This window comes from Belonocnema kinseyi, chromosome 8 (genome assembly GCF_010883055.1).
Source record: "Belonocnema kinseyi isolate 2016_QV_RU_SX_M_011 chromosome 8, B_treatae_v1, whole genome shotgun sequence".
Lineage (NCBI taxonomy): Eukaryota > Metazoa > Arthropoda > Insecta > Hymenoptera > Cynipidae > Belonocnema > Belonocnema kinseyi.
The window spans coordinates 32,436,252-32,448,444 of NC_046664.1; the positions used below are offsets into that span (position 1 = coordinate 32,436,252).

At 26.4% G+C, this 12,193-nt stretch overlaps 1 protein-coding gene and 1 long non-coding RNA gene across 3 annotated transcripts; one reads left to right on the plus strand and one right to left on the minus strand.

Annotated features, from left to right (window-relative positions):
* The first annotated feature begins 259 nt into the window (after positions 1-259).
* LOC117178136 lies at positions 260-8,382 on the plus strand. Of its 2 annotated transcripts, none has more exons than XR_004467805.1 (3): positions 260-369; positions 689-810; positions 8,106-8,382. It is a non-coding gene; the product is annotated as an uncharacterized LOC117178136 (long non-coding RNA). The 2 variants fall into 2 exon arrangements; XR_004467806.1 differs by lacking the exon at positions 8,106-8,382 and adding an exon at positions 3,118-3,546.
* Positions 356-11,939, minus strand: LOC117178135 (lysocardiolipin acyltransferase 1-like). Its single transcript, XM_033369391.1, has 5 exons — positions 11,898-11,939; positions 8,104-8,289; positions 7,814-8,021; positions 3,236-3,802; positions 356-835 (listed from the first exon to the last, which is right to left on the minus strand). Exons 2-5 carry the CDS (start codon positions 8,269-8,271, stop codon positions 669-671), a joined length of 1,110 nt encoding a protein of 369 aa, XP_033225282.1. The 5' UTR covers positions 8,272-8,289; positions 11,898-11,939; the 3' UTR covers positions 356-668.
* Between the last annotated feature and the right edge of the window lie 254 nt (positions 11,940-12,193).

Here is a 12,193-nt window from a genome sequence, read left to right on the forward strand (position 1 = left end):
CGCGAAACTGTATACATATGCCTGAAAGCCGATTGTTTTCAAAATGCAAAATATTTGAATGGCTCCAGAATATGCAAAAATTACGCCTGGATAAAACTTGAGATACCTGGAAAAAACATGGAATCGTCAGACATTTTTTTTCCAGGATTTGAGTAAATACCCTCTAAGAGCTTAAAAAATTAATTTCTAATTGCGACCCTAATTAACAACGACGAATACATCCACTAAAGCTTCCTACGTCACAAACATTTGTTTTTTCCCTTCGCTAGCTTGTCAATTTTGAATATTAAATATTCTTTGACAATATGATGTAAATATAAAATACAACAAGAAAGAGCAAGAGCTCAAAAATACAGAAAGCACTCAAAGGTATATTTTATAAATTTTCTCAGAAATCTAATTGTTAATTAATCAATTCCTGTTCATATCTTTTAGTCATAAACAGTCTTGATAATATTTCATCGGATTGTAAGTTTTAAGGTAAACTTGAAAACAGTAGACTACTAATTTCCAAAAATGTTTTCAGATGTAAAAGAAATTACTCTAATAAATAAATCAATATCTGAATTTTGGGCTAGCTCTACTCTTTCGTATATCGATATCACAGAGACATAAATTGCTATATAAATTATCCTATTCACATTAATAATTTATTAGTTTTTAAATTATTAACTGCGCTTCTTTTCAGAAATTTGTGTTTTCCAACGCCAGTACCATCCCATTTCCAGTTGACTAAAACCTGTGGTGAAAAGCGACAAACTGATGAATAATAGGACGTGAACGACAGTCCACAGTTGGAAAAATGATGAGGTGAGTATTAATATCACTGACGACCCTAAAAATGAATAAATTATTATTTTTTGTTATTAACCCTTTTGGATTTTTGGATGTAAGGCATAACATTTTTTGTCTCAAATAAAGCTCTATTTATTACAAAAAAAATTTCAGTGCATATATGTATGAGTTTTTATGAATTCATTTTTTAATTTCTTAGAATTGCTATTATTTTAATTTCAGATTCGAGACTCGTTTAGTGTGTCCACTTTTTAAATAATTTTACTAACTTTTTTATTATTATTTTATTCCTGACTCTTTCTGGTATATTTTTTGCAAACGCAATTAATTTACTAAAATTATTAATAATAATAAGCATGAAAATACACAATATATTTTTCTTTTAAACAGATGACAGAAGGAATAATTTAGGAAGATTAATTAGTTGAAATTTAATTTAAGAAAAAATTAATTTAAACGACATTGAAAGCGTTTAAGATTGAGAATATTTAATTCAATTCTTCAAGTTATTTAAAGTTGGAAGAAACATGTTAAATAAAGAATATTTCTTAAAGTCAAATATTTGAAATGAGGCAGCTTTTAAAAGTAAACAGTTTTCATTGCAAGTCTTTAAGGTATTTCAAAATTGAAGCTTTAGTAGTTGCACAATTTTAAAGAATTTAAAAAATATTTACAAACAAACATTTTTATGTCAAAGATTCACACTGAGACAATTTAAAATTAAGTTGTTTGGAAATTATACAATTTTAATGTTTTCAAATTCAAACTTATTTAATTTTGAACGCTAATTTTTTATTTTTGTTAATTTGAAAATATATACTTTTTTAGTCGCTTCTCATTGGTAGATTGTGTAATTCGGAAAAATTGTAATAACATTTTCCATTCTCTATAACAAAATGTTGAGTCCAAAGAAAAATTTCTAATTCATCTGATCCGTGTCATAAAAGTTTAAAAACAATATCTCTAAAAATCTACAATTTTCAGATTGTATTATTATATTAAAAAAATTCTGTATTTTCAATTTAAAATTATGGTTTTTAATGCGCAATTCTAAACCAACTTAAACCGTAATAATCAGTTTTCACATTAATAATTTTTTATTTAAATATTTGAAATTCCTCGTTTTTAATTTTAGTCAATTCTCAATTAAAGCTTTAGATATATTTATTCTTAATTGTTTTGTTTTAGTGTTAAATCTAAAAAATTCTCTCGTTTTTTAAATTCTTCAATATCGTAAAATATGAAAATGAAAGACTTGATATTTGAGAAATTTTCAGTTAAACGTTTTGAATTAAGTACCTTCAGAATAAATTCAAAACAATAAAAAATTAAGCCAATAATTTTCCAAATTCAAGCCCTTAAAAAATGAGAAGATTTGTAAATGTTCCAAAATATTGAACAATTCTAACTCAACTTGAAAAAAACACAGTTTAAAATTAAAAGGCTTAAAATTGTACAAATTCAACCATTTGATTCATTTACAGAAATCTTATTCTGTTAATAAAAAAATTTTAATTCTGAATTTCGTATATAAAAATTGTCCGGTTTAAAATTTAATATACAAAAGTTTTAATAACACATTTTTTTAGTTTTTAATGAAGTCCGAATTCATTTAAGTTTCAACTTTCTGGAGTTTCCCATTTAAAATTATTTTTAAAGTTCTTTTTAAATTAATTAAATTTTAAAGGTTCCTAACTGAAAATTATTCAAATTTAACGGTAAAAATGACGAGGAATCGATTGTTTGTTTTTAAAATTTGTCTAATTAATTTTAATGTTAAGTTATAATTTTTAAATTAAAATTCTAGAATTTCAGAAGCTTTGACTCTTAAAGTCCCAATTTAGTTTCAAATTTCAAACTGTAAAATCTTAAATCAAATTTTCAAAATTCAAATCAGAAAATATTCAATTTGTAACGTTTTGAAATTTCGAAATTTTAATCTGAAATTATTGAATTTCGAGATTCTTTAATTACAAATAAAGTATTTGAATTTTGAACGCTTTAAGTTAAAAATTATACAATTTCAACTTTTTTCGAATAAAATTGTCCAATTTTCAAAATTTGATTATGAAAAATTTCAATTTTGAGAGGTTCTGTTTTAAAATATGTCAATTTAAAAGTTTTCAATCTCAAAGTAAAAAATATTGTCCTTTTTCAAAATGTTACCTAATATAAAGTACTAATAGTAGAATAAATTTTTGTTTGAATTTTCAACGCTTTCAATTCGAATTTACTTATTATTGATTCAAAAATATTTAAAACCTAATATTTATGGATTTGTATAATAGTGGGTTTTTAAATTGTTTATATTTTCAATATTAGGAAATGAAAATCCAGAGACGTGAACACGTGCGGGCCTTTTCTGCTATTTCTTATAAATAAGATTGTTTTTAATTCTGCAAATTTGGTTCCCGCGAAATAAATTGAAACTTGTACCCACCAATCAAGAGTGTCCAAAAAACAAGAGCAATTCTCAAAGGCATTCGACTTGCTCTCGGCCAAGGTTCAGCAGAAAAACATTTCTTTTGAGAAAATTGCTTCAAAACCTCTTCCTTCTGAATCCACTTTTCTTCCAACCAACGCCGCAGGGATAATTCGTCTCTCGGAATATCCGAGGCAGGTACCCTTTTTATTAAAAAATGAACCTCATTGGGCAGTTTTCCTGAGACTAAATCGACTTCCGACTGTGGAATGTTATCTGGGTATCCTATTGTTAAATCGTATACAGCATCGAGGTAGTTGGATTCTTGAAGATGACGAGCTAGGTAGGTGAAACCAGTTGTTTTGGGATGAAGAGTATAATTGTACTTCAGCAATCCATGTTTCGAGGCATATTTATCGGATCTTTCTTTGCTGCTTAGAGTCAAGTCGGTCCCTTCTGGAAATATCAGAAGTTGGGTGCGACAGCCGAGGGCTATTAAGTAGTCTAGAGAACGAGAAAGTCGACCTTGATCTTCTTCCCAGTGACGAGTTATGTACAGGAAGCCGTTCATCTGCATTATCCAACCTGGTCAAAGAAAATCATCAAATCTTAAACCCTTCTTAGTCAGACAGTTCAAGGTCAAACTGCAGGGATTCCATTTCATTTTGTTCATCAGAGGAAATAAGACGATACGTATTTTCCCGATTTGCTAAGAAAATATTTCTACAATGTTATGCGTATTTGAATTTTGAGCTTTATTTAAAAAAAAAAACGAATTTCTTTTTTATTCTAACAGGGTTTATCATCTTCTTCCAAAGTCTGCCGGAAAATTGAAAACAGATTTTAAATTAACACAATGACAGCGGTTTTTCTGAAAACATTTAAAATCAATTTTCTCAAAAAAACCCACCTTTAATTTTGTTATCAATTGTTTGTGGACTTGTACTTTGATCATGAAAATGTCTTGTAAGGTTAATGCTTGCTAATTAACTTTTGTAGACAGAATTCTTTTTTCTCACAATCGAGACTTCTACTTTTTCTTGGAAACAATGGCAGTTACAAAAAATATTAAAATAAAACTTGGCACGCTTAAAAAAGTTATATGAAAAATGTCTCTAGCTCTTTTGCTATATTTTCATATTCTAACATTAATAGAAACTTTTACAAAATATTTAGTAGAATAAAAAAGATGGGTTTGTCTGTCTGTAGTCTGTATTTTGTAGGCACGATAACTTTCGAACAATTGATCAGATTGGATTTTGCTTTGGCACAATTTTTTAAAGTCAATAATAGTACTCAGAAACTAAAACAATTTATCCTTATGACTTTTTTCTATAAACAGAAAATTATCAGAGTTATAGCATTTTCAAAATCCACACAAACAAACTAAAATTGACATTTTAACCCAAACAACGCATGATATGAAAAAAAGTCAAAAGAAGAAAGACGTTGATTGTTGAAAGCCCTACAAGATGATCACAACAACTTTTTTAATTTGGTCGAAAAGTTAAAAATTCAAAATTTGACAGTACCACAAATTTCTGAAATCGAATTTTTTCAAGATTTCAAAATTCTATGTACGGTTATTCATAGTACTCAGAAACTCAAACAATTTATCCCTATGACTTTTTTGTATAAAAAAAATATCAGGGTTAGTACATTTTCAAAATAAAAAAAAAAAATAATAAAATTAACATTTTAAGTTAAACAACGCATGATATGGAAAAAAGTCACGAAAAGAAACACGTTGATTTTTGAAAACCCTACAAGATGATCATAAAAACTTATTTAATTTGGTCGAAAAGTTTAAAATTTCAAATTTGATCGTACCAAAAATAATGAAAAATAAAAAGATTCCATTTTTTGGCCAAACTATGCAAGATACGAAAAAAAAAAATGAATAAGCTGAAATTGCGCCCTGGAAAGACCTACAAATTTTTAATTAATCGCTTTTCGATAGGATGCGTGGTTTTTGTTTTTAGTCGTAAAAAACAACATTAAAAATAAAAAAATTAAAATCACTGGACTAACGACACAAGCTGCAAAAAAATGAGACAAAACTTATTCATCCAAAAAAAGAGCTATAATTTTTTATATGACACATAGTTTTTGCTTTAGTTGTAAAAAATAACATTCAGAATAAAAATATTAAATTTCTTTGAAAAAACGAAAAAAGTACGAATTAAATCTAACAGAAAAAAGTTGTTCGCCTAAAAAGATCTATAAATGTATTACTAATCATTTCTCGATGGGAGGAGTAGATTTTCTTTCAATCGTAAAAAGTAAGATTAAAAATAAAAAAAGTTAAATTTTTGGTAAAAGGAGAGAAAAGACGAAAGAGGACATAGGATCCTATATAAGCCCCTATGCAGATGTGCAGTAGTTTTTCTTTAATCGTAAAAAAAAAAGATTAAAAATTTAAAAAATTATAAACCCAAGGAAATAAGAATTAGTATGATTCAATTATTGTGCATATTATGAATTGTAATGATATACATTTATTGAAATGATACATGTTTTAGCGCAACCTACAATAAAGTTTAAAGCAAAATATGAAACAAATATTAAAATAATCATGATAAATACAATTTGTGCTTTATTTTGCAATATTTGAATAAGCAATCCCATGCAGAGTTAAATAAGAAATGTATTATATTTGATATAAAAGTGTTGTTTATAATGCCACTGTATCTGCCATTATTTCCAAGAAAAAGTCAAAAATCTCGATTTTAAGAAAAAAGAATTCTCCTGGCTACAAAAGTTATTGAGCAAGCATCAAACTTACAAGATATCTTCATTATCAAATTACAAGTCCAAAAAAATTGGCAAAAAATTTAAAGGTGTGTTTTTCGAGAAAATTGATTTTTAATTTTTTCAGAACAATCGCTGCCATTTTGTTAATTTTAAACCTGTTTTCAATTTTCCGGCGGATTTTTAAAGAAGATAATAAACGCTGTTAGAATAAAAAGGAAAATAATAAATATCTCAATTAGACTAAAAGTTATAGAGATTTAAAGGAAGAAATTTGGGTTCTTTGAAACGCGAAATTCAAATACGCATAACTTATTATCAACATTTTCTTAACAAATCGGGAAAATACGTATCGCCTAATTTTCTCTGAAGAACAACATATTTCGTCCCCGGGAGATTCTGTGATGTCAAGTGTAGGACCCAGTCTGATTTTAAATGGATTCGGTCCCTTTAATGCAAAAAATGACCTAAAATCGAAAATTTCGACTACTGACGTCCAAAATACACTTTTTTAGTTAAAAATTTAACTGCTTGATTGATTGACAGCATGTTTTTGTTTGAAATGTCATCTTTTTTGCTTTAAAATTCGATCATTTGGTTGTCCATCTTCATATGATGAAAATTCAACTTTTTGGATAAAAATAATTTATTTAGTTGAAAATTAATCTTTCTTTGGTGAAAATTTAACTATCTTATCAAATATTTGTCTTTTTGGCTTAAAAATTTATTTATTTGGTTAAAAATTAATCTTTCTTGGTGAAAATTTAACATTCTTTTACAATATTTGTCCTTTTGGCTTAAAAATTCAACAATTTGCTTGAAAATTAATTTTTTTGTGGAAAGTTTATATTTTTGGTTGAAAATTGAACTATTTTGGTAGAAAGTGTAACTATTTGATTAAAATTAAAGCTATTTATTTAAAAATTTGACTTCTTGATAGGAGAAATGAACTTTTTTGTTGAAAAAACATATTTTCAAGATAAAAATTCAATTGTTTTGCAGATAATTAGTCTTTTTGGCTTCATAATTCAACAATTTTGTTCATAATTCATATGTTTAATTTGAAATTTCGTCTTTTTTGTATAAAACTACAGTTTTTGGTGTAAAATTCGTCTTTTTCTTTGAAAATATAACTATTTGGTTCCAATTTCCACCATTTAATTGAAAATTGGAATGTTTTAGTGATTTTTTGTTTCGTTAATAAAAATTGAAAATATAATTTTTTGACGAAAATTCATTTCTTTTAGTTAAAAAGTATTTAAATATTTTGTTGAAAATTCATATTTGCTGCTTAAAAAAATAAACAGTTTTATAGAAAATTCGTCTTTTGACCCGAATTTTCAACAATTTGGTAGAAGATCAACTATTTGGGGGAAAAAATTTAACTGTTAGGTTAAAAGATAACTTTTGTGTTGGAAATTAATATTTTTGAGTTGAAAATTCAACTGTTTCGTAGAAAAGTCGTCTTTTTTCTTGAAAATTTAAAAATTTTATAATAACTTAACTATTTTGCTTAACGTTAAATTTTTTCTCGCAATTAATATTTTGGGTTTGAAAGTTCAACTGTTTTGTAGAAAATTCATCTTTTTTACTTGAAAATTCGAATTTTTTGTTGCATTTTGCTTCTTTCTTGAAGGAAAAATCTTCATTGATTGAAAATTCAACTGTTTTGTTAAAAAAGAACGTCATTTTCGACAGAAAATTAGTCTTTTTGGATAAAAAATTCATATTTTGGTAGAAAAAAACAATACAAGTGAAAGCAAACCTGGTCTGTAATAATAAACACATGCCTCTAAAAATTCGTCGGCCTATTCGAGAGTTTTTTTATAAGTTAATTTGTAGTACCTGGTCCAGGAATGTGACGAATGGGATCTTTCAAAATAAATTTCAGTTTATGAGCACCAACGTGAGGCATACAAGCTTGGTACATCGCTCCCCATAAAAAATTCCAATCAACCCTGGTTCGGTGATTCATTACGAGAATTGCAGAATCATCTGGAGAAATGTGGTCACCCGATACCACAACTTTCATCCCCAATAACTCCATCAGTGCCTACAGAATAAAATTAAAAATCAATAGAAAAAATAATTTTCAAAATTGATTTAAAAAATTGATTTAAAAATATTAAACTTACAGCAGGGTAGAGTTCCCAGCAAGAAAAAAGAAGGTCTCCACATTTTCGAAATTTCGGTGGACTAATTAAGAGGAGTGGCAACAGTGGACAAGCAATGAATAAAAATCCTGCGACTATACTCCCATACCACAAACTGCAGTAGAGGATTCCCCGAAAAAGTCCACGCATCACTGTTCTTCAAAATTTCTGAAATAATTATTCATAAACATAAAATAATTATTTTCATGAAGGAAAATACAAATATTCCCCATTTAAGGTGATCGTAGTTCACGGAAAAGTTAGGGAAAGTAAGGGGATTGTCAGTAATGCAAAAAAATTAAATTACAAAAGTAAAAAATATAAGAAGTCACTTTATTTTTTCAAATAACTCTATAATCGCTTAAAAAAGTAACTATAGTCACTTTTACAAAAGATGGAATCAATTTATTCACTTTGCTTTAGATAAATTAAACAATGGGTTAAGCACTATTCAATTTACGTCCAATACCTATTTTTGAATTGTCTTGAATTCTTTTTAAATATTTTAGGAGGTTTCAAAGGATTTTAAAGTATTTTTAAAGATTCCAAGGAATTTTGTATACATTTCAATAGTTTGAAGGTATTACAAAGGATTTTTAATATTTTGAGGTATTCTTAAAACATCCAAAGATTCTTTAAGAACTTTAAAAAACTTTTCAAAGGAATTCAAAATATTTCAAAGGATTTAAAATATTTTAGGGTACTTTAAAAGATACTAAGGCATTTTCAAGAGATTACGAAATTTTGAAGGAATTTCTAAGGTTTTAAATTATTTTAAGCAAATATCAGATTTTCAAGGGATTTTAAAAGATTTTAACGGATTACAAATAATTTAGGGTATTTTAAAGATTCTAAGGCATTTTCAAGAGGTTTAAAAAATTTAAAGAAATTTAAAGGCATATACAAAAACTTTAGGAAATATTAGAAAAGATTCTAAGGATTTTAAATGTCCCAGAATTTCAGAAGATATGATCAGATTTCATTTAATTTCACGAGAGGTTATAATTTTTTTTTAATTTTCAAAGAATTTATTCACATGAACTGAGGGATTTCAAAGATTGGAAACTTTTTTTTTAATTTTACCAGGGTTTTCCAAATATTTTAAAGTTTTTATGATATTTTAAAAGATTCCCAGGAGTTTTTAATAAATTTCAATCAATTGCAAAAATATTTCAAAGGATTTTAATGATTTTTAGGGTAATGTTAAGACTTCCAAGGAATTATCATAATTTTTTAAAAGTTTCAAGGGATTTCAAAAGATTTAAACGTATTTGAAATATTTTAGGGTATTTAAAAAATTCCAAAAATTGTCAAGAAATTTGTAAGAGTTTTAATGATTTTAAGGGATTTCAAAACGAACTTCTGTAAAGATTGCCCTGCTTAAATTATAATTTCTTTAAACTTCTTAACCAAGTTTCTTATGAAACTTATATGATTATATTAAACAAATATTGCTTTTGTGATAAAAGTGGATTTTTCATTGATTTATTTAATGCAAGAATAAACAAAAAATTACCCTATTTTCAAGTGCGCAAATAAATATACTTTTTAGAACTGAGGTCATGATTTAATATTTATTTATTGCAAAGTTATTAATTTCTTAACAAAATTTACATTTTCTCAAGTTTTTGTTTATATTAATATTAATTTCTTAACAAAATTGACATTTTCTCAAGTTTTTGTTTATATTTAGATTATTATTTAGCAAAAAGTTACATATTTAATTCTAAAAACTATTAGAACCTGTAGTAAAAGCTTCAAGGAATACTGACGATTTTTTCCAGATTTTTTTAAGCTTTTAAGAGAGAAAAAAGAACAACCGGACATACATGACCCACATGTGTGATGAAAGCAGCAAAAAAGCCTGTGTTGAAGGGTTAATTCAATGGATTTTTCCCTTTTTCATTCATTCTGAAGTCTTTTAAACTCACCTTGAATTTTCGGACACTTTTGATTTTCCGTAATAGGATTGTTTTTAAAAATTCCAAGAAATTTTTAAAGTGCTTTTATAAGTTCCAAAGCAATTAAAAATATTCTAAAGGGTTGGAAATGTTTTATTGTATTTTTGAAAATTCAAATTAAGTTTTAAGGTATTACAGAAGATTTTAAATATTTTAGGATATTTTAAAAGATTCTAAGATATTTTTAGCTGATTTCAATAATTGGATTTGAAATATTTTATAGTGTTTAAAAATATTCCCAGGAATTCTCTTAAGTTTTCTAATTCTTTTAGATTTCTGTGAATTTCTCTAAACTCACTTTAAACTTACTGAATTTAATGAATTTATATATATATTTTTTACCGTTTTCTATTCTAATCAATTTTTGTAATTTTTGGTCAGTTTTTTAAAAATAAATTAGACTGTGATAGGATTTTTTTTTAATTTCAAAAATTTTTAAAGTGATTTTAAAAGTTTAAAGGTGTTTAAAAAGATTTCAAAGGATTGGCAATATTTTGGGTTATTTTAAAAATATCCATAGACGTTTTTTGGGGATTTTTTAGGAATTTAAATAATTTTAAAGATTTTAGGATATTAAAAAAAATCTAAAGTATTTTTAATAGATTTCAATAATTGAAAGATATTCTAAAATTTAAAGGATTGTAAAGATTTTAAGGCTTCTTTTAAAATTTTCAGAGATTTATTACGAGATTTAAAAAGTTTCATGGGATTTCAAAAGATTTTCAATATTTTAGAGTTTCTTATCAAATTGACAACGAATTTTAAAGAGCTATACAAAATTTCAAGAGATTTAAAAAGGTTTTAAAGGATTTGAAATATTGTTGAACTTTTAAAAATATTCCAAGGTATTTTCTTATTGATTTAAGTAAGTTCATGAGACTTCAAAGGATTTAAAATATTTTAGGGTATTTTTAAAATGTCCCAAGGTATTTTCAATAGCTTTAAAAAGTTCAAACAGATCACAAAAGATTTTAAAGGATTTTAAATTTTCTAGAGTATTTCAAAATATTTGCAGGAGTTCTCTTAACTGTTTTGAAATCAGTGGAATTCTAATTTCATTCAATTCTTCTTAATTTAATGGATTTTTTTGTGTGTGTTTTTGGTTCAATTAATTCTAATGTCTTTTAAACTCACCTTGAATTCTCGGAAATTAAAGCAGATTCTTTGGTCTCCAATTTCTCTGAACTTATTTTAAACTTACTGAATTTAATCGGTTTTATCATACTGTGAATACTTTTCAATTTTAGTCATTTTCGTCTGGTAAATTAGAATATTAGAAAATAAAAATTGGAATAATAATTTTAAAAAATTAATTTGTTTTATTCCATTTATAAAATATTCTATATTAAAAATGTTACAAGGTTAGAATTTCAGCCTTTAAATATTAATGGTCAGAAAAAATGAAATTTCAGGAAAAAATGGGGGAAAAGGGAATTTTGAAAATTTATTTTTGCGGCCCATTGTCCCCCAGATTCTTGAATTTTATAACAAATTCTGATAGTTAAAGAATTTGACTGTATTTGCGAAGAAAATTAAGTAAAATCTTGAAAGAATTTTGTTATAAAATAATTTTCATTTAATCAAATAGCTTCTATTTATATAAAAATAATTTTTCAATTTTCTATTGAAAATAAGAGAAAGGGCCGAATTTAATAAGAGATTTAATTTCATTTCACTTCACATTTTAAGATTTCCTCCCTTATTTTTCCAGTTACATTCGCGCGAAACAGGAGTTTTAATTTTGGATTGAATTAGAGATTGAATTGAAAAGGTCTGAATTAAAAAAAAAAAACTGAATTAAAAAGGAAATCGTACCACATTTCGCTGACATTGGTCGTTATCCACTGCGTTGTCACATGAAGTATTGTACTGGCTTCCCTCCAGTATTAGCCGAAGGGCTTCCCCATTCCCACACCCCTGTCACGCTTGCCTTGCACGCTACCCAACTTTATTCCTGTCTAGTAACTACTCCTACTGCGAGGCTGTATGGACCATTATTGATCTGCGAGACACTCACACAATCACTCAAGCGCGATTCTCTTCATCTTCACATAAATGAATTAAGGCATCTCGCCAAAAGAGAAAACCGAGCCAAAATACAAAATCGATAA

Bases quoted from the DNA above. Each gene is read 5' to 3' on its own strand.
- LOC117178135 (XM_033369391.1), bottom strand. From the start codon at position 8,271: ATGCGTGGACTTTTTCGGGGAATCCTCTACTGCAGTTTGTGGTATGGG. The intron at 8,022-8,103 runs GTAAGTTTAATA...TTTATTCTGTAG, and splicing joins GCTGGGAACTCTACCCTGCT to GCACTGATGGAGTTATTGGG. The intron at 3,803-7,813 runs GTACTACAAATT...TTCTTTGACCAG, and splicing joins TCGTCACATTCCTGGACCAG to GTTGGATAATGCAGATGAAC.